At 43.3% G+C, this 22,711-nt stretch overlaps 1 protein-coding gene across 1 annotated transcript in view; it reads left to right on the plus strand.

The window, feature by feature from the left end:
* LOC115478347 (diacylglycerol O-acyltransferase 2-like) overlaps positions 1-22,711 on the plus strand; it is a 94,656-nt gene that overhangs the window by 56,216 nt on the left and 15,729 nt on the right. Inside the window, exon 6 of the mRNA XM_030215652.1 lies at positions 18,846-19,050. Within this exon, the coding sequence (XP_030071512.1) occupies positions 18,846-19,050 (205 nt within the window). The remainder of the gene's footprint in view (positions 1-18,845; positions 19,051-22,711) is intronic.

Here is a 22,711-nt window from a genome sequence, read left to right on the forward strand (position 1 = left end):
CTTTACTGGCCTAACTCATGCTTAATATCAGCCAGCAGACTTCTGGTAGTTGCTGACCTAATAAAACTCAAAGAAGGTAGCTGAATCAGGCATTTCTGAGAAGAACACAATGTACACTGAGACAAGAGGCAAGTTTTAAAGTCACGTTATGACATATCTGCAAGAGATTTGCCTGAATTGAATACTGGGCACACAATCTACACGAAACCACTGACAAGAGACCATACAAACTGCTGGTACTGGATACCTGTGTACAAAAGCCAGCTTCACAAGGACAGCACAAACAGGACTTGATGAAAGAGCCAACATGCCCTTGTGCTCCAGTACACCCCCAAACATGGAGAGCACAGAAGCTACAGGGAACAGCAATGATGAGAATCCTGAGAGTGGGCACACCTCTCAAAAGTATCAAGTATGCCTACCATGTTGAGAGAGAGAGAGAGAGAGAGAGAGAGAGAGAGAGAGAGAGAGACAGACATACTGGCCCTGGAAAGGGTGATGATAGTGCATGAGAAAGGGAAGAGTGAGGGGAGAAGTTAGACATGGGAGGGGGATACGGACACAGAGAGCGATGCTCAACTTGGTGAGGGGTATAGGGACATAGAGGGGCAATAGTGGACATGTGAGGGGACATAGGGACACAGAGAAGGAATGCTGGATACATGAGGGTGGATAGGGACACACAAGGGCAAAGCTGGACAGGGCAAGAATAGGGACATAGAGGGCAGATGCTGAACATAGTGAGAGGATAGGGTTAGGGACACAGGGGAGATGCTAGGCAGGGTGGATAGGAATGAAGAGGGAAGATAAATGGTGGACATGGGGGGAGAAAAAATGCCACATGAACAAGAAGACACTGGCAACAACAAAGGTTAAAAAAATGTTGTTTTCTATTTATTGATTAGAACTTGTCAGTTTTTAGAATGTAATCACCAATGTTCTGCAGCCTTTAACTGCTTCCCATTAAAAGCAATGGGGATATTTCATGAAAGTTGAAGAAATTCCTTTGTTGTAACTATGTGCTGAATTTCCTTCCCTGTTTTGTAAAGGTATTTTGCTCACAGACAGAGAGACGTGGATCTCTTATATAGGGGCCCTTTTACTAAGCAGCACTAAAAGTGGCCTGTGCTATCCCCAGCACGGGTCTTTACTGTGCACCAAGGCCACTTTTAGAGAGGCGAGGAAATGGCTGATTTTTGCAAATACGTGGATTGCATCTGGTCTGAGTTTCCAAGATGGTATTTTTGAATAACATCCATGCCTGCTTTAGTGTCCTAACCTTAGCAGCCAATCCTTTTAATTTCTTTTTAACCATTTTCCTCATTTTATTATAGTCGTCCTTTCAAATATTAAATACAGCTACAATAGATTGCGAGTTCATCCCAGATAGTAACTCAAACTTGATCATGTTATGATCACTGTTTCCCAGAGGGCCCAACACCGCCACCTCTCGCACTATGCCAGAATCAAAATGACTCCCCCTCTCATTGGTTCCTGGACCAGTTTCTCCAAGAAACAGTCATTTATTACATCTAGAAATTTTATCTCCCTGGCACTCCCTGATGTATCATTTATTCAGTCAGTATAGGGTAATTGCAATCACCCATTATTATAGTGTTGCCCAATTTGCCAGCTTTCCTAATCTTTGAAAACATTTCTTTATCCGTCTGTTTGTTCTGTCCCGGCGGACAGTAGTGCAGCCCTACAAGAATACTCCTTGCCCTCACACATGGTATTTCTATCTATAATGATTCCACGCTGCTATCTGTTTCATGTAGAATGTTCATTTTGTTTGACTCAATTCCTTCTTTAACATATAGCGCCACTCCCCCTCCAATTTGATCCTCTCTATCATTGCAATACAATTTCTACCCTGTTAACACAGTGTCCCATTGATTGTCCTCTTTCCACCAAGTCTCTGAGATGCCTAATATATCTGCTTCATCATTTAGTGCTATATATTCAAACTCTCCCATCTTATTTTGTAAGCTTCTAGCATTTATATACAGGCACTTCAGACTGTGTTTTTTCCTTGGATCTACAAGCTGCTTAGAAGTTGGATAATGTGCACTAAGTAGCTGTACTAACATAACTACAGAACATTTCTACTCTCTGCCGCAGATATGTCCCCAGCGCCAAAAAAAAAAAAACAACTATTTTTTAGCATGTGCACATACAAAGCTGCCATAGCTTAGCAAAAGGACCCCATGGTTCTTTATTTGTAAATTAGTAAGTATAAAATCAAGCAAGCAAGACAATGGTATAAATACAGTTTACACTCCTTGAGACCTATAAAGCTATTGCCAAATTAGGTTGTATATTGCAAATAATTGAAAAAGGCAATGTGTACGGGTTAATAGTTTATTAGGACTTGATATAGCACCTCTCATCACAAAACAGCAAGGCAGTTTATAATAAGTACAACTAAGAAATGCGGAAAGGAAAGAGGAAACAATAGGCAAAGGTAGCAGAAAAGAAGGTCAAGGAAGGGATAGCAGGGACACGGTATACAGGCAACGTCCAAAGCAACAAACAACTTGTGACCTCCCAGAATGCATCGTCTGGATTCTATGCCCAAAGTCCAATTGGAAAAGATGTGTTGAGTCCTGCTCTAAACTTGGGATAAGACAACTCGGTGTGCAGTGAAAAGGGAAGAGAATTCCAGGGAAGGGGGACTGCAAAGAAGGCAGCTGATCAACAAGTGGATTCCAAATGGGCATGGAAGACAGATGGAACACATAGATGGCCATCATGGAGAGAACAGAGAGCTCTGTCAGTCATATAAGGGATAGTGAGTGATGACAAGTATGCGGGGTACCAGTGTGCAAAGCCTTATGTGTTAAGGTAAGAACTTTAAACTAAATGCAGTAGAAGACGGCATGAGATAAAATTCAAATGGCTGTATTTTGGACAGTTTGTAGTCACTTGATGGAGTACTGCTTTAAGCCAGTGTAGATGGAATTACAGTAGTCCAGCCTGGATAAGAGCGTATAGGAGTGTCATTTGACAGTCAGAGTCCAAAAAAGCACATGCTGAGTGGCATTGGCAGAGGGTAAGAAAATAGGATCTGATGAAGAATAGATTTAAGGTTCAGTTGAGAGATGTTGGTCAATAAATACCCCAAGGATTTCAATGAAGGAGCCAATCGGATCAGAAGGACTGAGAGAGGGGGAGAAATGCATCCAGTTTTTGAAGGGTTGAGGAGAAGCTGGTGTTCAGAGAACCAGTTAGTAACAGCATCCAGGCAGAATTGAACTGAGGTGACAATAGAGTGAAGTGCATCAGTGTAGTGAATAAGGAAGATGTCATTGGCATAATAGTACGCAGAAAGGCTGAAGCTTTGGACAAGGGTGACAAGTGGGCTTAGAATGATGTTGAATAAAAGCGCACAAAATACTGAGCCTTGTGGAATATCACAGGATAGAGGATAAGATGTGGATGTGGAAGGAGAGGAAGGAAAAAATACCGAAAAAGACTGATCTTGGACAAATCAAAGGAACCAATTGTAGACTGTGCCAGTGATGCCTATGGATTTCAATCTGGTGATAAGGTTTGGTCAACAAGATCAAATGCAGTGGAAAGGTTGAGAGAAATACAGAGCACTACATTTCCTTCATATAAGGCAGAATGTAATTCACTGAGACGGGAAATGATAATTGTCTCTGTGCTGTGGCCAATACAAAACCTGGACTGTTTAGGGTGCAGAAGAGTATCTATAATGTCATGGAGAAATTCAGAGTAACCAAATTAGTAGATAAGGAATTGTGTTCTTCAGAAACTATACAATTTACTATACATTTTAAATAATGATTAGTATAACATTTCTTTGTTCAGCAGTTTCTTCCTGCTCCTTCAACTTCCAATTCAGAGTCACCTTCCATTGGGTTAGAATGCTATGAGCCCTCAGATACTCAGTGGGGTTCCCCTCTGTCATGATTTTATATCCTGCTCCCAGCTGACTAAATTCAGTCACTGCAGTGCCAGGACTCCTTCTGGAACCAGGCAAATGTAAGCTCTTAGTCTAGCCCTGATGAGGGTAATTTTATAGCAGAGCAACTAGATTCATAGGGCAGGAAGGTATCTATTTTTCACCCATGTGTCTTTATAAAATACTCTTGCAGAAATTGCACCTAGATGGAAAGTACAGACATTACTCTACCTTCAGCATGCCTACTGTACACATATGTGCATAAATCGGTATTTTAGACAGAAAAATGGTCTATAAAGTTACTCCCTGTGTTTCAGTGTTGCCTAGGGCAGAAATTGCTAGAGGGCCCCAAAGGAAGCCATTGCCAACAGGTTTCTGTCAAGTACTTGTGACCTGGATTGGCCACTGTTAGAAGCAGGATACTGGACTAGATGGACCATTGGTCTGACCCAGTATGGCTATTTTTATATTCTTATGTTCAATTATAGGCAGGCTTGGGGCCCTTTCTGGCATATGGCATTTATAAACAAGCATCCTGTTTATACATTCCTAATGCTGGGCCTTACTGTTGATCGATGTTTGGGACTCACAGCAAAGCCAAAAGTGAATTTACTATATTTTAATAGCTTCTTATTCTCCCCAGAACTAGATGACCATTAAAAAAATGTCAATCTGGAAGGTTTTGTGATAGGCAGAGCTGCCATGTCTGCTTATTCACTAGGTCACTTTTCTTCAGTTAAGTAGCAAATCCCAAACCAGCATGCAAATCTTCTCACCGGCAAGAAGTGCTGCAAGTCCATGCATGGCAAACTTTAGCTGTCAATAAACCATGTGACTCTAGCTTGTTATTATACCTAATCCCTGAAGACATTGCAGTGAGTGGTAGCCTCTTGGTACTACACAGCACAAACAGTAAATCAAGATTTTCTTGTTTTGTAATGACAGTTAACACACATTCCAAAATGATAGGCACAATGTTCTCCCATTTTTTTTAAATAGTTCAGAACAATATTGCACTCTGTTGTCAAGAGATTTATTTATTTAGCAACGTTTTCTTTCTACTGATCTGAAATTCCTTGTTCTTGGTAGATTTCCAATTCAAAATAAAAATAACATATAAAACAAAAGACAAAAATCTGATTGTCAGATCAAGAATGACAGGAAAAACTTTTCCTTTTAATCCCCAGAATTTGTATTTCTGTTTGCCTTACTATCTTGTTTTGTGTCCTTGTTATTTGGGGGTTTTCGTTGTTTTGGCTTGGTTGTTGTAGGACACCATGGAAAACAACTGGTGCATGTACTGAGGTTAATGCAATGATGGGAATTCATGCAAGCACAAAGTAACATACTGCATGTATATATAGGGCTAGATTCTATATATATGGCGCCTAAAAAAAATTAGCACCAAAAAAAGCTCTATTCTATAAGTCATGCTTAAAGTTAGGCTCGGTTTATAGAACACTGTATACGCCTGGGAGTCATGTCTTACTTTAGGTGTGGCCGTTTGCACCAACTAAAATGAAGTGCAAATATACACGCCTAAGTTAGGCGCTTATTCCACACCCCCCCCCATTCTATAACAATACACATAAATGCTAGGAATGCCCCTGCTCCACCCATGCTCCTACCTTCTATGCCCCCCTTTTTCAGATCAGATCGTGTGTAAAGTCCAATTTAATTAGTGCCAATAATTCCTTGTTAAAAACCAATTATTGACACTAATTGGCTTCTTATTCAATTAAATTGCATGTGCAAATTGGGCATTTGCCCAAATTTGTGTGTTTAATCTTTGGCAGCTTTTATGTAATTAGGGTATAATGTGATGTTTAATGTGTGCTTCCAGTCTGTTGTACAAATTGCACAGTTATGATTATATATTGCCTGTGGTCTGCTTCTTCAATATATTCCAAACTGTCATTCTCCCGGGTTAATCCTGGGCTGCTGGATTCCCTTGATTTCCATCAGGCTGCTGTTGTCTTCTCAAGGAGCCTTGGGCTCAGACTCATCCTCCCAACTCATCTAGGGGCCATTATGTAGTACTCTGTAAGTGAGGGGAAGTATGTCTCCTCTTTGCCCTCCACCCCCACAGGTTCTCTCCTTATAAGCTTGGGTTTCTGTAGACTCTGAAATCTCCTCTCCTCTATTGGATGCCAGCTCAAGTTTTTCCTCCCTCCAGCATTTTTCTTCCCTCCAAACCTCCTATCCTGAGGTTCTTCTAAGATATCCTTGTAATGAGAGGGCAACAGGGATGGGAACTGACCTTGATGATCACAGCATGTAAATTAAAGCATTCTATAATCCACGTCCATATTTGCTCATGCCACCCATGCTCTTCCCAAACTCTGACTATATGAATGCCCACAGAGAAAGTACATGCCATGCAAATGATGCACATATTTTTACACTGGTTGGTGTCTTGTAGGAGGTCATCTGTATGTGCAGGTAGGAACTTATGTACAAAAATGACTAAATTACCGACATTTACATGCATATTTCACTAGGTGCCACCATTTAGAATTACCACTTAAATATTCCAATCTCTTTTGAGTATAAATCTTATCTTTTATCAAAACAACATTAGTTCCCTTTAGTTCTTCAGTTTTAGTTTCCAGGGAATCTATCTTGCTGGCATACTGACCCCAGCTCCTGAGTATGGGCCTCCAAGGATCCTCTAGACTGAGACAAGTCCACCACCAACTTAGCCACTGAAACCAGGGATGAATTGAAGAGCTGCATAGTGTCCCATAAAGTATCCAAAGTGACTACTGAAGACTCCTGCAGCCTGTCCACAGCTAGCACAGGAACTCCCAATTCTCCCCCAGAAGTAGTTTTACTTACAGTTGGATTTGATGTTGGATAACCACTTCTCCATTGTCCATATGTGGGGTGGAAATAGCAAGAGGAGATCTCTCCGATGGAGGCTGGGAAGATACACTGCTTCCCCTTGTTTCACTCCCTCCATCTCACGTACTACTTCCGGGCTGCCGAGGATCCTGCTCCTGCAGAGGACTCAGAGAGACCCCACTTCCACTGCCACCGGAGATATCCAAAACCGGTGTGGTTGAGGGCGAAGCTGCTGCAGTGCCAGAAGAAGCCTGAAATTGCTCCACTGTTGTTTGCCTCAGCATGGGGTTTGGCATCAGTAATGGAGGGGATTGCCTCACCACACCTTTCCTCTTCCTCCCTATTTCCTTGTGCAAACAGTGCAAGACCACAGGGAAACTCACGTGGAGGTGCCTGGTCCGGAGGTAAGGAGCTCCTTCCAAGGCATCTTGTCATGGTGTCATTTTGGATCCTCAGCACATAAGTTCTGATCTCTGGGAGAACAGTTCTGTTCCAGTGCTGTCGAAAGAGGGCACCCACTTGTGTGCTTTATCAATCTTGCTATCTATAGCAAACACTTATTACAGGTGAGCAACCCTGCTTTACCTCTAGTTTAGCTGGTTTTCATGTTCTCCAATTACTTCTCATATAGAACAAAAACATCATTGCTAATCTTAGCACCAGTAGCAAGCAAACGCATGCTAATGAGATTCCTACACAGATTTTGGGCTACTGTTGGAACTTTACTGCACACTGTCTGTCTTAGAGATTCATTCGGTGTCAGAGTCATCATGGGTAGTGTTGACCAACAAGGAAAGAAATCCCTGGGCATCATGATTGCTTTTTGGCTGAAACCTCGATGTTAGTCTTTAAAGTCCAGATGACTAGATGTCCAGTTTATTTACCTGACCATCTGATCCCTTATATGCCTTTTTGTCCACCTTGGTCAGCTAGTGATAATTTTCTTTATGCCACTTTTCCATTAGGATGCATTTGGAGTTTTTCATAGATCTGATCTCATCCATCAAGGTCTCATTTTTATGGAACTCAATGTCAGGTGAGCAGAGTAGTATTACTGATTCTTTGCTACGGTCTAAATTAAAAGCTTGGTTAGTCACCCAAGTATTCTAGAGTCAGTATTAGTGTTGGGCTAATTGGCTGTTTTAACAATTTTCTTTAATGGAATGTTTTTTTTTTCCTTTGTAATTTTGTCTTTCTTATTTGAATATTTATTGTAAACTGCTTGGACAGTGTGTCTGAAAGGCAGTATGAAATATGAATAAATATAACACATTCCTCTTTAGCCTTTTGACTGAGAAGTTCTTCAATATGCGTTTGGATTTTAGGCTTAATTATTCACCTTTCCAGATCCAAGCTCAAGGTTAGTGCAGTGGACTTTGATCCTGGGGAACTGAGTTCGATTCCCACTGCAGCTCCTTGTGACATTGGGCAAGTCACTTAACCCTCCATTGCCCCTGGTACAAAATAAGTACCTGAATATATGTAAACCGCTTTGAATGTAGTTGCAAAAACCTCAGAAAGGCGGTATATCAAGTCCCATTTCCCTTCCCTTCTGCAGTAGGCACACAATCTAAGGACCTCATTTACTAGTGTTTGTTAAATTAATGTGAAGAAATTTAAGTTAATGGGGCCTATTAATTATTCACTTGAGAATAACAAGGTTTGTGTTATTTAATGTGAATTAAATTGCATTAACACACATTAGTAAATGAGGCCCTAGGTTTGTACATGAGGCTACAGAGGGTGAAGTGACTTACTCAAGATCTCAGGGGGGGGGGGGGGGCTTGGATTGGGTTATATCAGATTGAGGGGAGGGTCAGTGGTTGGGTTGGGTCATGTTGGGGAAAGGTTAGCAGTCAGGTAAGATCAAATCAAGGATAGGGGAAGGGGGGAGATGCAGAAAGCCACTGGGTGTTCAGGCTGAGATGGGTCCTCTACTCCACCTCTGACCCGGTGGTATTTTTTTTAGCATTGTTCTGGCACAGTAGACAATGGGGCACAGTTTTACATTGCAGCAGATTACTAAAAAAGGCTCCTTACAGTATGTTTTAATATGCTCTGCACCGATGTCTAATGAGTCAGCTTCATTGCTAGGACCCGTCCTGCATCCAGTGGCCCATTAACCATGTGCTGCAGCCTGCGGTAGCTTTCTGGATTGGCCATAGGAAGCTTCAGTGGGAGAAGGGAATTGAAATTTATTTCTCTGGTTCTCAGTCCACTGCTCTAATTGCAAGGTTACTCCTAATGTGCGTTAATACCCTATCATCTAACTTCACTGGGAAATCTATGATGTTACTGCCATTGCCAAAGCAATAGGATTAAACCTTGTGCATATCAAGAAAAAAAAAACCCTGTTTCTTATTGAAATTGAAAAACATCATCCTTCTGGGGCTCCGATGCTCAAAACTCCAGCGTTGTACTGAATAGCGCTGGAACTGGATCCCAGAACAACTCCCTAATGCTCAACGCTAATGAGATACAAATATATATATATGAGATGCGCTCACAGGATTAAGCATTAGGGAGATCAGCGGGAGGATAGTGTAGGGCGCATGTGCTCAAGAGTTGTGCGTTAAACACGGGTCTTCAGTGCATGCCCAGAACGCCAGAGAGGAAGGAGGGAAGGAAGAGGAATAAGTGCCGGTTTCCAGTGGGGGGAGAGACAGTGCAGCCAGCAGTACCAGATCTGCCTCGGGGAGCCCTTACCATGTGGAGCTTCTGAGATCTGGGTTCCCTCCAGCTTCTGAAACCATTTACTTTACCAACATAAATATTAGCCAAGCATTTAAGGGAGGATCCGATTTTTTTTTACCCAGACCCCCCCCCCCCCCCCCCTTTTCTGTTCAGCGGAGTACTGGATGATGCCTAAAAAATACCAATGAAGGGGTGAAAGTGGGGAGTCCCTGTGCATGGTAAGCTTTCTTTTCTTTGAAATTACATATCAAGCAAGAAAGGCGAATCCCGACTCACCTCTTCCTCACTGTTGCTGTTGGGTACCCCAGACATCCTAATGCCAGCTCCAAGCTGGCATAGGGTTTGCAGCTGTAGGAGCACCCTTGTGAGGCATGCAGTTCTCTGAGGAGGAATAGAGAATGGCCACATCAGCACGCATTTGCATGCTCATTGTGCCGTGAACCAGCGAGCTCGTTGTTTCCCCATGCTCGTCAGCTCAGCATTCTGCACTAGCAAATGCAGGTGCTAGTCTAGTGCTAATGGCCTCTAGCATCTGCATTTACTTCTGAGCATTGGGGCCTGGGTGTTCCGATGCAAGTCTACAAGGGTTTTTAGAATAAACGTTCTGCCTAGTGTTAAGTGCTTTGTTCCAGTTCAACTTATTAGCCTGTGAGAGTAGCTGCTAAAGATGTGATGTACACATGAATGCAGGCCTTCATCACATGTTTAGATCCTGGACAGAAGACCAGGAGATGTCTCTTGATGGGAAGATGCTAATTCCTCCAGAGCACACACCCAGCTTCAGTTACAAATGTGACTGTATTAAGCAAGTAGATATTTAACTGGCACTAACAAGTCATACAGGATTAATTACTACCAATATTTTGTGATTCAGGTTGCATTATTGTGATGCTGTGTCACCCCACCTAAGGGCAGGTGTAACTTTAGTTCCTGAATCAAAGGAATAAGCTGTTCAGATTGCTATCACATCTGGAAAACCTGACTCTACCTGTTTGTTTTCCCTGTCCTCCTATTGCCACAAGGGTGGGGTCACTAGAAATGAATTCAGTATTTCATGGTACATTTGGAACTTTGCACATGGCTTCATCGTCTGTATAAGCCGGTTTGTATGTTGTCAGTATTTCTATAGGGATATCTGCAGGATAGGTATCTCTGCCAACAATGGGCACACCTTCTCCAATCCCTTCCTGAATGAAATGATTTATTAAGCATTTCTTCTTTTTCCTTGTTACCCTCCACATAGTTCTCCTTCTCCTCTGAGTTCCCTTAACACCCTCCCCCCCCACCCATTCTCTTTCAGTTTGCACAGGTCAGCCAGTATCTAGATAAAAGGTATCCGTGGCTTGTTACATGGCTAGAAGGGTAGGCGTGCACATAACACCATCCGACATGGCAGCCTTAGCATCTGTTCAACTTGTACAGGTTTGAAACTTTCATATATGCAGGCAGTTTTCTTCCTTTCATCCAGAACACCTCTCTTTAATGCATCTAGAACAGGGGTGGACAACCATGGTCCTCGAGAGCCACAACCCAGCTGGACTTCTATGATTTCCACAAAGAATATGCATGTGATCTATGTGATTTGCATGTACTGATTCCATTGTAAGCAATCTGATGTATATTCATTGTGGAAATCTTGAAAACCTGACTGGGTTGTAGCCCTCAACGATTGTGGTTGCCCACCCCTGATCTAGAAAGATATAAGGAATGAAAAGGCATTCTCATATTCCATTTTCAGGATATGAATAAAACTTGGTTAGTATTGCTGGATTTCTCAGCAGCCTTTGACACTGTGATCATATTATGCTTACAAGGCTGGCAGAAACAGGTGGCAGTGGCACAGTATTTACATGGTTCAAATCAGCACTTCAGTACCTTGAGCACTGAACTGTGGGGTGCCACAGGGATCCATACTGTCTCCCATTTTAATTAATATCTACCTCAAACCTCTGGCTGAGCTGCTTTGGTTGATGGACACAAAATTCTACATCTGTGCTGAATATGTGAAGTACTCATACCCATTGAATCCGATCTACCCACAGCCTTGAGTAAATTGACTGCCTGTCTAACCTCAACTCGGAATGGGCAAACAACAACAAACTCTTCCTGAACCCAAGCAAAACAGCGACTCTTTGGGTACCTAACACAAGTGGACAAATACTTGACTTCAAAATACCTTTTGGGAAGAATGAATTCCCCCTAAAATCACAGGTCAGGAATCTTGGGATACTGCTAGACTCATCACTCACCCTGATCCCACAAATTCAAACAACCTTTAAACATTTTCTCTATCACCTGTGGCAGCTATGAAATCTCTCTATATATTGATGAGTCTGACTAAAGTGGTCCATGACATGATAACATCATACCTAGACTACTGTAATGCCTTGTACACTGGTCAAATGAGTGTTTGTATCAGCTCCAACTAATTCTGAATGCTGGGTAGCATGACTGATAGAAGGCTGCAAGCGGCGTGACCACATCACACCCTTCCTGCAAAAACTACACTGGCTACCAGTACCTTACAGGGCTAAATTTAAAACTCTATGTTTGATTTTCAAGGTCCTCAGACAAAATGGGCCAGAGTATGCAAAGAATAAGTTAGCGCTTTACACACCTTTGAAACTTCTAAGGTCCTCTCAAGGAGCATCACTATCAGGCTTATTTTCGAAAGAGAAGGACGCCCATCTTTCGACACAAATCACAAGATGGGCGTCCTTCTCAGAGGGTCACCCAAATCGGCATAATCGAAAGCCGATTTTGGGCGTCCCCAACTTCTTTCCGTCGCGGGGATGACCAAAGTTCCAGGGGGGCGTGTCAGAGGCGTAGCGAAGCCAGGACTTGGGCGTGCCTAACACATGGGCGTCCTCGACCCATAATGGAAAATAAAAAGGGTGTCCCTGATGAACACTTGGACGACTTTACCGAACTGACCAGATGACCACCGGAGGGAATTGGGGATGACCTCCCCATACTCCCCCAGTGGTCACTAACCCCTCTCTCCCTTAAAAAAGTTTTTAAATATTTTTTGCCAGCCTCAAATATCATACCCAGCTCCATGACAGCAGTATGCAGGTCCTTGGAGCAGTTTTAATGGGTGCAGTACACTTCAGGCAGGCGGACCCAGGCCCATCCCCCCCTACCTGTTACACTTGTGGAGGTAAATGTGAGCCCTTCAGAACCCACTATACCCACATCTAGGTGCCCTCCTTCACCCATAAGATCTAAGGTAGTGGTGTACAGTTGTGGGGAGTGGGTTTTGGGGGGGGGGGGACTCAGAACACAAGGTAAGGGAGCTATGCACCTGGGAGCTTTCCTGAAGTCCACTGCAGTGCCCCTTAGGGTGCCCGGTTGATGTCCTGGCATGTCAGGGGAAACAGTGCACTATGAATGTTGGCTCCTCCCACGACCAAAGGGCTTGCATTTGGTCGTTTCTGAGATGGGCGTCCTTAGTTTCCATTATCGCCGAAAATCAGAAACGACCAAGTCTAAGGACGACCATCTCTAGGGACGACCTAAATTTCAAGATTTGGGCATCCCCGACCATATTATCGAAACAAAAGATGGATGCCCATCTTGTTTCAATAATATGGGTTTCCCCGCCCCTTCGCCGGGACGTCCTGTGAGGACGTCCTCAGGAAAACTTGGGCGCCCCTTTCGACTATGCCCCTCCACCTGTACCCTCATCAAAAGAAATTGTACAGTGTGATACTCGCCAGTGAGCCTTCTCACAAGTTGCCCCCATGCTCTGGAATTTACTCCCACAGGAGCTATGTCTAACCTGAGACTACCTGTACTTCAGGAAGCAGGTGAAAGCCTGGCTATTCTTCCAAGCCTTTAATACATAGGGTGAGTGATTACACACCACTCTGCAACTGAACTAGCTTGTTACACACACTGTAACTTAGATAAGTTCCTTATTTCTTATTTAGCTGTAGAAAGAACTTACCTAGAGTTTAGCCACCCATCTATTTATCCCAACTAACTCTGTACCACCCATCTTGTCCCCATCTAAATATCTGCACTTGACCCCTCGGCTATATGGTAAACTGTATTGTAGAAAATCATTAGCATCAAATCTATGTTATTTGAATGTTCTAATGCGTGCTTATTAGAGGTTTCATTAGTATTAAGCTGATATCATATTATATCTTTGTTATTTGAATATCAGTGCTGTTAAATATGTATATTTTTGATTCTGTTTCATGGTAGTCCCAGGGCTTTTTTGAGGGGGTACTGAGTACTGGCACCTTTTCTATTGTCTTCTAAAATTGACCCATGGTCCCCAAGTTTTAATGAAAGAGCTCAGGCTCTACACACAATCATAGATTCTGTGACTGGTTGCAAAGGGCCTGGCTATTGTGGGGTGGATCCCTGAGTGATCACCCCACCCCTGAAGGGTGGCCTGGCATGAGTACTGGCACCTTTTTTGCTAGAAAAAAAAATGCAGTGGGTAGTTCTATTATTAGGTTTTAATTTGCTGTTCTCAAATGTACTTGTTTATTGCATTCATGTTTATATTTGGCAATTTTTACTATTGTTATGCTGTTAACAAAATTGTAAGTTTTATGTTAAACCGTGCCTACTGTACACCACCTTGGGTGAATCTCTTCAAAAGGCACTTAATAAATTCCAATAAACAAACAAACAAATAAACCTGCCTTTGGCTATTAGGATAGATGCTGGCATTTACACTTCACCTTTACAGTGATTAGGAATTTGAGTGAGGGACTCATGCATTGTTTGATTACAACTGCACCTTACTGACTAGATTTTAGGAGGTATTTTGATTTATTAGCCTTTGCTATGTTTTTGTTGCATGTGTAAGTAGGTGTTTCAGGTCAGAGGCAAAATGAGGAATGTTTATCTCTACCCTGCTGGTGTGTAAATAATTGTAACTTAGCTATTGTTTTCAAGTATGTATTTGTTCCTGTCTAACATAGTAAATGACCACAGATCTAAAGACCAGTATAATTAATCCAGAGTTGTACCTTCTACTTTTTTCAGGTTACACCCCTCTATGCCTTGTTTACAGTGCTAAGGTTATTTTAAGTATTACTTTGATTCCACCCTCTTTCTACATAGGGATCCTCTGTGTTTATTCCATGTGCTTTTTAAAAATTCTGCCTCTGTTTTTGTCTGCATCACCTCCACTGGAAGGGTATTCCAGGCTTCTCCCTCCCTCTTCATGAAAAAGTATTACCTGATGTTACTCCTAAATCTACAACCCTGCAATCTCAATTTGTGTCCTCTAATTCTACTGCTTTCCCATCTCTAACAAAGGTTTTATATTAACACCTTTGCTTTCAAGTATTCAGACATCTACCTCATATCTCCCCTGTCCCTCTGGGTTATAGATATTCAGATCTTCAAGTCTGTTCTCATATGTTTTTGGCACAAGCCCCATACCATTCTTGTCAGCTTCCTTTGAACTACTTCAAGTCGTTTATTCATTTATTTATTAGGATTTATTTAATACCTTTTTGAAGGAATTCACGCAAGGCGGTCTTTTACTAAGGTGTGCTAGCGTTTTTAGCTCGTGCTAAAAATCGGCTGGATACTGAGATGGCCATTATATTCCTCTGGCCATCTGCATTTAGCGCCAGCTGATTTTAAGCATGAGCTAAAAATGCTAGCGCATCTTAGTAAAAGCCTCACTTAGTGAGATATGACCTCTAAATCTGAACACAATATTCCAAGTGAGACCTCACCAATGACTTGTCCAGAGGCATTAACACCTCCTTTCTTCTGCTGGTTATGCTTCTCTCTATGCAGCGTAGCATCCTTCTGGATTTGGCCACTGCCTTATTCTACTGATTTGCCACCTTGAAATCCTCTGACACTATCACTCCAGGGTCTCTGTTATGGTCTTACCGTAACTCAGGCCAGTGCCCACCGCGGTTCAGCGAAGAGAGGTAGACTGTCCCACCACTGTCCTAAGAGCATGGCTAGCACCACGTGGGGGAGCGTCCATCATGCATGGCTGTGGTGATGTCAGACGCGGTCCAACACTAAGGGATTTAACCCCTCTGCTCCTGACTTCAGCGCTTTTGCGTCATTAGCCAACCTCTGTGCTTCTCCAAGTCTGTGGGTTCTGAGATGCCTCCTCACCAGCCTCCCCTGTCTTTTCTTGGAGCAGTGCCTTTTGTGTGTGTATAGGTTCCAGTAAGCTTCTGTGCGAGTCGGTTCCAGCTACGCTGTCCGCCTTCTGTGTGTATGGGTCCAAGTAAGCCTTCAGCTTCTGTGTGAGTCAGTTCCAGCTATGGTGCCCATATTCTGTGTGTGTGGGTTCCAGTAAGCTTTCAGCTTCTGTGCGAGTTGGTTCCAGTTACACTGCATGCCTTCTGCATTGAGTGGGTTCCAGTGAAGCCTACAGCTTTGGTGTGTGAGTGAGTTCCAGTGAAGCCTTTGGCTTCAGTGTGTGATTGGGTTCCCATAAGCCACTAGCTTATGTGTGTGTGACTGAGCCCCCCAGTATCCTCCAGTATCTGTCCATGTGGCAGTAGGGGCCTTTCTTCTCATCCCATTCCTGTGTACGCCAGTCTTCAGGTCACCGTTTCTTGTGATTCGGCTTTTGTGCTCACGGCTTGCTGGCCGGAGACCAACCTATCATAGGTTTCTACAACCTAGGAACACCCAATGCATGCCAAATTTTGGTATGCAATTTTGGACACCATACATAGAATGCTGAGGGACAGGAGGCAATTCTCTACAGTTTGCCCAAAGATAGGTACTAGGATGCTGTGCGCTGAGTGAATTCTATATTACTAATTATGCACATAATTACTGTTATAGAATACTAGTTTTCCACATTTACGTGGCAGCATTTAGGTGCAACCACTTACCCTTCTGAAATTGGGACTAAATGTCAATGAATTTGCCATGCCCTTGTCCTGCCTAAAATATGCCCAAGCCATGTCCCCTTTTCATTTGCACACACTTGGGTCTAATACATGCCTATTCCAGGCTTAGTAAACTGGGGACATAGATGTTTATGCAAAATAAACATTTAAGTGCTGGTTTTTGCATGTATTAAACCTGAATAGAGCTTGTAAAATGAGGACCTTCGTAAATATATTATTTCTACAAATAATGACAATTATTATTCCTTTCATAAAGAAAAACAGCTACATATGGGTACCAGTTATTTAAAAAGCTACAGTAAACAATCCATTTTCACACATATTGTTGACCGTCAGTCCACCTATCCAACACTGTCCGTCCGTGCACACAGTTGGTTTGTGCATGTTCAAACAAATCTATTTGTACAGAAACAGCATGAGGAGGAGACCAGAATGTTGCAGCACCAGAAGCAGTGAGGGGGGGAGGGGCCAGACCCTACCACACCACGCCACACCACATGAACAGTGCAGACAAGAGCCAGTAGGGGAGAGTGCGTGAGGTGCCTGGCACAAGAGGCAGAGGGAAACCCAAAGCTGCAGCAATGATAGTGAGATGAAAGAGGAAGAGAAGAGAGGGGAGCAACCAAGAGAAGGAAAAGGGGAGGGGAGGGGAGGAAGAGCTGATTCACACCCCCTTAGCACTCAAACCCTTCCTCTAGCCCTTTCAAATCACTCCTTCTGCACTCTCTCCTCTCCAGTGTTTATTCAACTCCTATACATTCCTTCAGCCTCCCTGCCCCCACCCACTATTCATAGCCCTTCATCCACTTATTCACACACACGTGCCTCAACCATGCACTGCTTCAGTGAAGCGTAACTTTGTACAATGCTTAGAGATTGCATTTCTCAGTTCATTACTGCTTCAGTTATGTATCACCTGCTCCAAATAATAAGAAATATATTATCCTTTTCTTCTAATAAAAAAACTTGCTTCAAAGATTTGTCAGTGGGAACAGTGCAGCCTGGGTCAAGTTTTGCAGTGGAACAAACTGATTAATCTGCCCCTGGCTGTCATTTATAAGCAGCACTGAAAATAGTTTTCCAAGGCTTAGGCAGGATCTACACTGGTAAAAATGAAAGCTATGCAGTGAGTAGATTAGCAAAATCCACCTAAATAGATTTTTCAGCTGGCTAGAAGCACGCACACACTTTATGGTGTATGGCTTATTAGGTTCAATATACTGCCTTTCTCCAAGATTCAAAACAGTTTACAATAAAAATGAAACGGGGCTAAACCACAGAAGACAAGTAATAAATAACAGCATTAGACCTTGGAGACTGTTATATTTACTGTAGTAGTGAGCCCAGGGGCTGCCCAAGGCAATCTGCCACCCGAAGCAGGGATGATATGCCGCGCACGCCCAGTCTAGAATCTCCCCCTTCCCTCCTCAACCCTTTACCATATTTTTTTCCCAATAAGGCGGCAGCAATTCCCATAGGCTGCCCTGTCACAGTGCCACCAGCACCGGCCTCTTCGCTACTGTGTCCCGCCTCTGAGGAAACAGGAAGTTACGTAATAGTTTGCAATCAGGTTTAATCTCCATATCACAATAATACTTATTTTGACAGCAGCACTAGATGCATACAGCATTGTGTAGTGGTGATACATATTAGTACAGCGTGTTCCTTCCCTCAAAGAGCTTAGTACAATGTAAGTTATGTGAAATGTGAACTAAAATGATTTACCCAATGTCACAATGAATATGAGCAGCATACTTGGGGGTACTGAGTACCGGCACCTTTTCCATTGTCTGCTAAAATTGACCCATGGTCCCCAAGTTTTAATGAAAGAACTCAGGCTCTACACACCAATCCTGCCTTGTCATAGATTCTGTGACTGGTTGCAGGGGGCCTGGCTATTGTGGGGTAAATCCCTCAGTGATCACCCCACCCCTGAAGGGTGGCCTGGCATTTGAGTACCAACACCTTTCTTGTTAGAAAATATGCAGTGTACACATCTAATGTGGTAGGTTGGTGAAATCAGCCGAAAGCAGTTTCTGTGGGTCATAGAGAATGGACAGTTGCCAGTGTGCCCCCTGCAGCTATATGCTAGCACACCCTGGGCCCTCTGCTACTCCCCCCACCAGGCCCACTACTGCCACTGATGCACTGTTGTGAGGCCTTCCTTTACAGGTCCGTACTCCAGCACTGCCTCATCCTACCTCCTCTGACAAATTCTTGTCAGGGTGGGATGTGCAGCATTGGAGTGCGGGGCCTGGCACCTTGGTAAGTCAGCGCCCTCTTGCTATGCTTAGCTGGCTTACTATATTCTGCCGGCCCTGCCATAGCTTCAACAGGTGGACCTTCCTGTGTATCCATCCCGTTAAAAAAATAAATGTTAGACTGTTTTGCCTGGCAAAATTTGAGACCTCAAAACAGCACATGTATCCTTCACCCTACTTCGTATGACAAGCTGTCAGTACTTTTTAATTTTTCTTGCAGTTAATATCCATTTGTTTGTTTATTTTAAACCCTAGCTTTTGAAAACAACAGATCTTCATTCAAGTGAAAATTACATTCTTGGCTACCACCCCCATGGCATTATGAGCATAGGAGCTTTCTGCAATTTTGGAACAGACACAACAGGATTTTCCAAAGCGTTTCCGGGGGTGAAGCCCTATCTCACAACTTTAAATGGCAATTTTCGTGTTCCTTTATACAGGGATTATCTATTGGCAGCAGGTAAGCCTGCCATTGACTTGGTAATCTAACAAAGCTGAAAATAAAACAGTGGTATCAGTGGAAAGGTCTTTTGGAGGGTAATTTTATAAACCATTTTCTCACATAAAATGGATCTATAAAATTAGACTTTTTTTTTCTTTTTTTAATTTTTAATATAGTATTTCAACCAATGATATACCAAAATACATGTAAACCGAAACTCACCAGCATTAAAAAGGAGGAAAAAGACCTCAGTAGCAGTATAAGCCCTGAAATTCAGTAGTTAACAGACCTTACAGCGTTTTAAATTGTGTTAAGCCACTGAATTTCAGGGCTTATACTGCTATTGAGTAAAATGTTAGTTGCACTTTATTATAAAATGCATCTAAACTATGACTCTGCCCTTAAGCACGCCTACTGTTCAAGTATATTAAAAGCAGGAAGCCGTTAAAAGAATCGGACCGCTAGATGACCGAGGAGTAAAAGGGAAGACAAAGCCGTAGCGGACAGATTAAATGAATTCTTTGCTTCGGTCTTCACCGAGGAAGATATGGGTGGGATACTGGTGCCAGAAATGGTATTTGAAGCTGATGAGTCAGAGAAACATAATGAATTCTCTGTAAACCTGGAGGATGTAATGGGGTAGTTCTACAAACTGAAGAGTAGCAAATCTCCTGGACTGGTTGGTATTCATCCCAGAGTACTGATAGAACTGAAAAATGAGCTTGCAGAGCCATTGTTAGAAATATGTAATTTATCCTTAAAATCGAGCCTGGTTCCGGAAGATTGGAGGGTGGCCAATGTAACGCCGATTTTTACAAAAGGTTCCAGAGGAGATCCTGGAAATTATAGACCGGTGAGTCTGACGTCAGTGCCGGGCAAAATGGTAGAGACCATTATTAAGAACAAAATTACAGAGCATATTCAAAAGCATGGATTAATGAGACAAAGTCAACATGGATTTAGTGAAGGGAAATCTTGCCTCACCAATCTACTACATTTCTTTGAAGGGGTGAACAAACATGTGGATAAAGGTGAGCCGGTTGATATTGTGTATCTGGATTTTCAGAAGGCGTTTGACGAAGTACCTCATGAAAGATTCCAGAGGAAATTGGAGAGTCATGGGATAGGTGGAAGTGTTCTATTGTGGATTGAAAACTGGTTAAAAGATAGAAAACAGAGAGTAGGGTTAAATGGTCAGTATTCTCAATGGGGAAGGGTAGTTAGTGGGGTTCCCCAGGGGTCTGTGCTTGGACCGCTGCTTTTTAACATATTTATAAAGGATCTAGAGATGGGAGTAACTAGTGAGGTAATTAAATTTGCTGATGACACACAAAGTTATTCAAAGTCGTTAAATCATGGGAGGATTGTGAAAAATTACAAGAGGACCTTATGAGACTGGAAGACTGGGCGTCTAAATGGCAGATGACGTTTAATGTGAGCAAGTGCAAAGTGATGCATGTGGGAAAGAGGAACCCGAATTATAGCTACGTCATGCAAGGTTCCACGTTAGGAGTCACGGACCAAGAAAGGGATCTAGGTGTCGTCGTTGATGATACGTTGAAACCTGCTGCTCAGTGTGCTGGTACAGCTAAGAAAGCAAATAGAATGTTAGGTATTATTAGGAAAGGAATGGAAAACAAAAATGAGGATGTTATAATGCCTTTGTATCGCTCCATGGTGCGACCGCACCTCGAATATTGTGTTCAGTTCTGGTCGCCGCATCTCAAAAAAGATATAGTGGAATTAGAAAAGGTGCAGAGAAGGGCGACGAAAATGATAAAGGGGATGGGACGACTTCCCTATGAGGAAAGGCTAAAGCAGCTAGGGCTCTTCAGTTGGAGAAAAGGCGGCTGAGGGGAGATATGATAGAGGTCTATAAAATATTAAACAGGTAGATGTGAAGTGTCTGTTTACGCTTTCCAAAAATACTAGGACTAGGGGGCATGTGATGAAGCTACAATGTAGTAAATTTAAAACAAATCTGAGAAAAAATTTCTTCACTCAACGTGTAATTAGACTCTGGAATTAGTTGCCAGAGAATGTGGTAAAAGGCGGTTAGCTTAGCGGAGTTTAAAAAAGGTTTGGACGGCTTCCTAAAGGAAAAGTCCATAGACCGTTATTAAATGGACTTGGGGAAAATCCACTATTTCTGGGATAAGCAGTATAAAATGTTTTGTACTTTTTTGGGATCTTGCCAGGTATTTGTGACCTGGATTGGCCACTGTTGGAAACAGGATGCTGGGCTTGATAGACCTTGGTCTTTCCCAGTATGGCAATACTTATGTACGTGCAGATGATGAAAAGTGTCCATACCAAAAAACTAGGAAAACCAACCACAAACCCAAGTAAAGAACAAATAAAAAAATTTTTTTTTCTTTTTTAAAATATATTATTTCAACCAATGATATAGTGAAATACATGTACACCCAAACTCACCATCATTAAAATGCGATCAGGCTGAATATTGGATGTGACTGCACAAGTGGAGTCCATAGATCCTAGCTCATTGGCCCACTCTGACGCTGCTTCTGCCCCCCCCCCCAAGGCACTTCTGACCCTTCACCCTCCCCCCCTTTCATGAAGGCCCCGCTGGGCCTACTTACAGGCTCTGGTGGTCTAGTGATGCTTGGGGCAAGATGGAACGCCACTCACTCCTGCCTCGTCTGGATCCAGTCCTAGCCTTGTCTTCAATTAAGCCTTGTCCTGCCTTGCCTAGTACATTTTGGTTCCAGCCTTGCATCAGTTCCTGCATTGCTTCTGTTCTTGTCATGAATCATCTTGCCTTGATGCCTGTCTTGTGCCAGCCTGGGGGACTTGTCTCCCCCAGTTGGGGTTTGGCTGAGGCCCACGGGTTTACCACCCTGTCTGTGAGGGGCAGTGGGAAGAAAGAATTGGAAAAATAGTCAGAAGGAAGGGATGAGAATTAAATCAGTTTGGGGACAGGGGAAAGGAAATCGGAGGTCCCTGAAAAGAAGAGATCTGTTTAGCAGGGTTGGGGGCTGCATGGCACCTGCATCGATATTGCCTAGGAGTAGCAGGAGAAACACAATTCTTTGTGCATGTGCTAGGGCATCTCATGGAAATGGGCAAGACTCTACAAATGGAGATTCATTGTTAAACAGGTACTAGGGCTAAGGCTGAAAGGACACATGCCACTGTCTCATGCCTCAGAGCCTAATGGCCCCCTGTTTAAAACATGCTCACCCATGGGGGCCCTTATGCACTCCCCATTCTCCCTGTGACTTCCCATTAAATCATATCTTTAAATTCCTGCAAGTTTAGTGGGGACAGACCTGACTCACAGTCACTCCTGTTCTTCCAGTGTCATTTTCTAAAATGGAGCCAGTTACTTTGCCCTGCACCAGACATTGGGGGTAATTCTGTACAGGTTGCTTAAAGTGAGGCACTGTAATGATTCAAATCAGGACTTATATACCGCTAATATCCCCTGTTCAGTGCAGTGACGTTCCTAGGGGGGGCTGACACCCGGGGCGGATCGCCGATGCGCCCCGCCCCCCGGATGCAGCGCTACCCCCCGGCGAAAGGACACCCCCCCCGGGTGCACGCCACTGGGGGGGTGCCGCGCGCGCCTGTCCTTCCTTCGTTCCATGCTCCCTCTGCCCCGGAACAGGAAGTAACCTGTTCCGGGGCAGAGGGAGCGTGGAACGAAGGAAGGACA

The sequence above is a fragment of the Microcaecilia unicolor genome, chromosome 10 (genome assembly GCF_901765095.1).
Source record: "Microcaecilia unicolor chromosome 10, aMicUni1.1, whole genome shotgun sequence".
NCBI classification, from domain to species: Eukaryota; Metazoa; Chordata; class Amphibia; order Gymnophiona; family Siphonopidae; genus Microcaecilia; species Microcaecilia unicolor.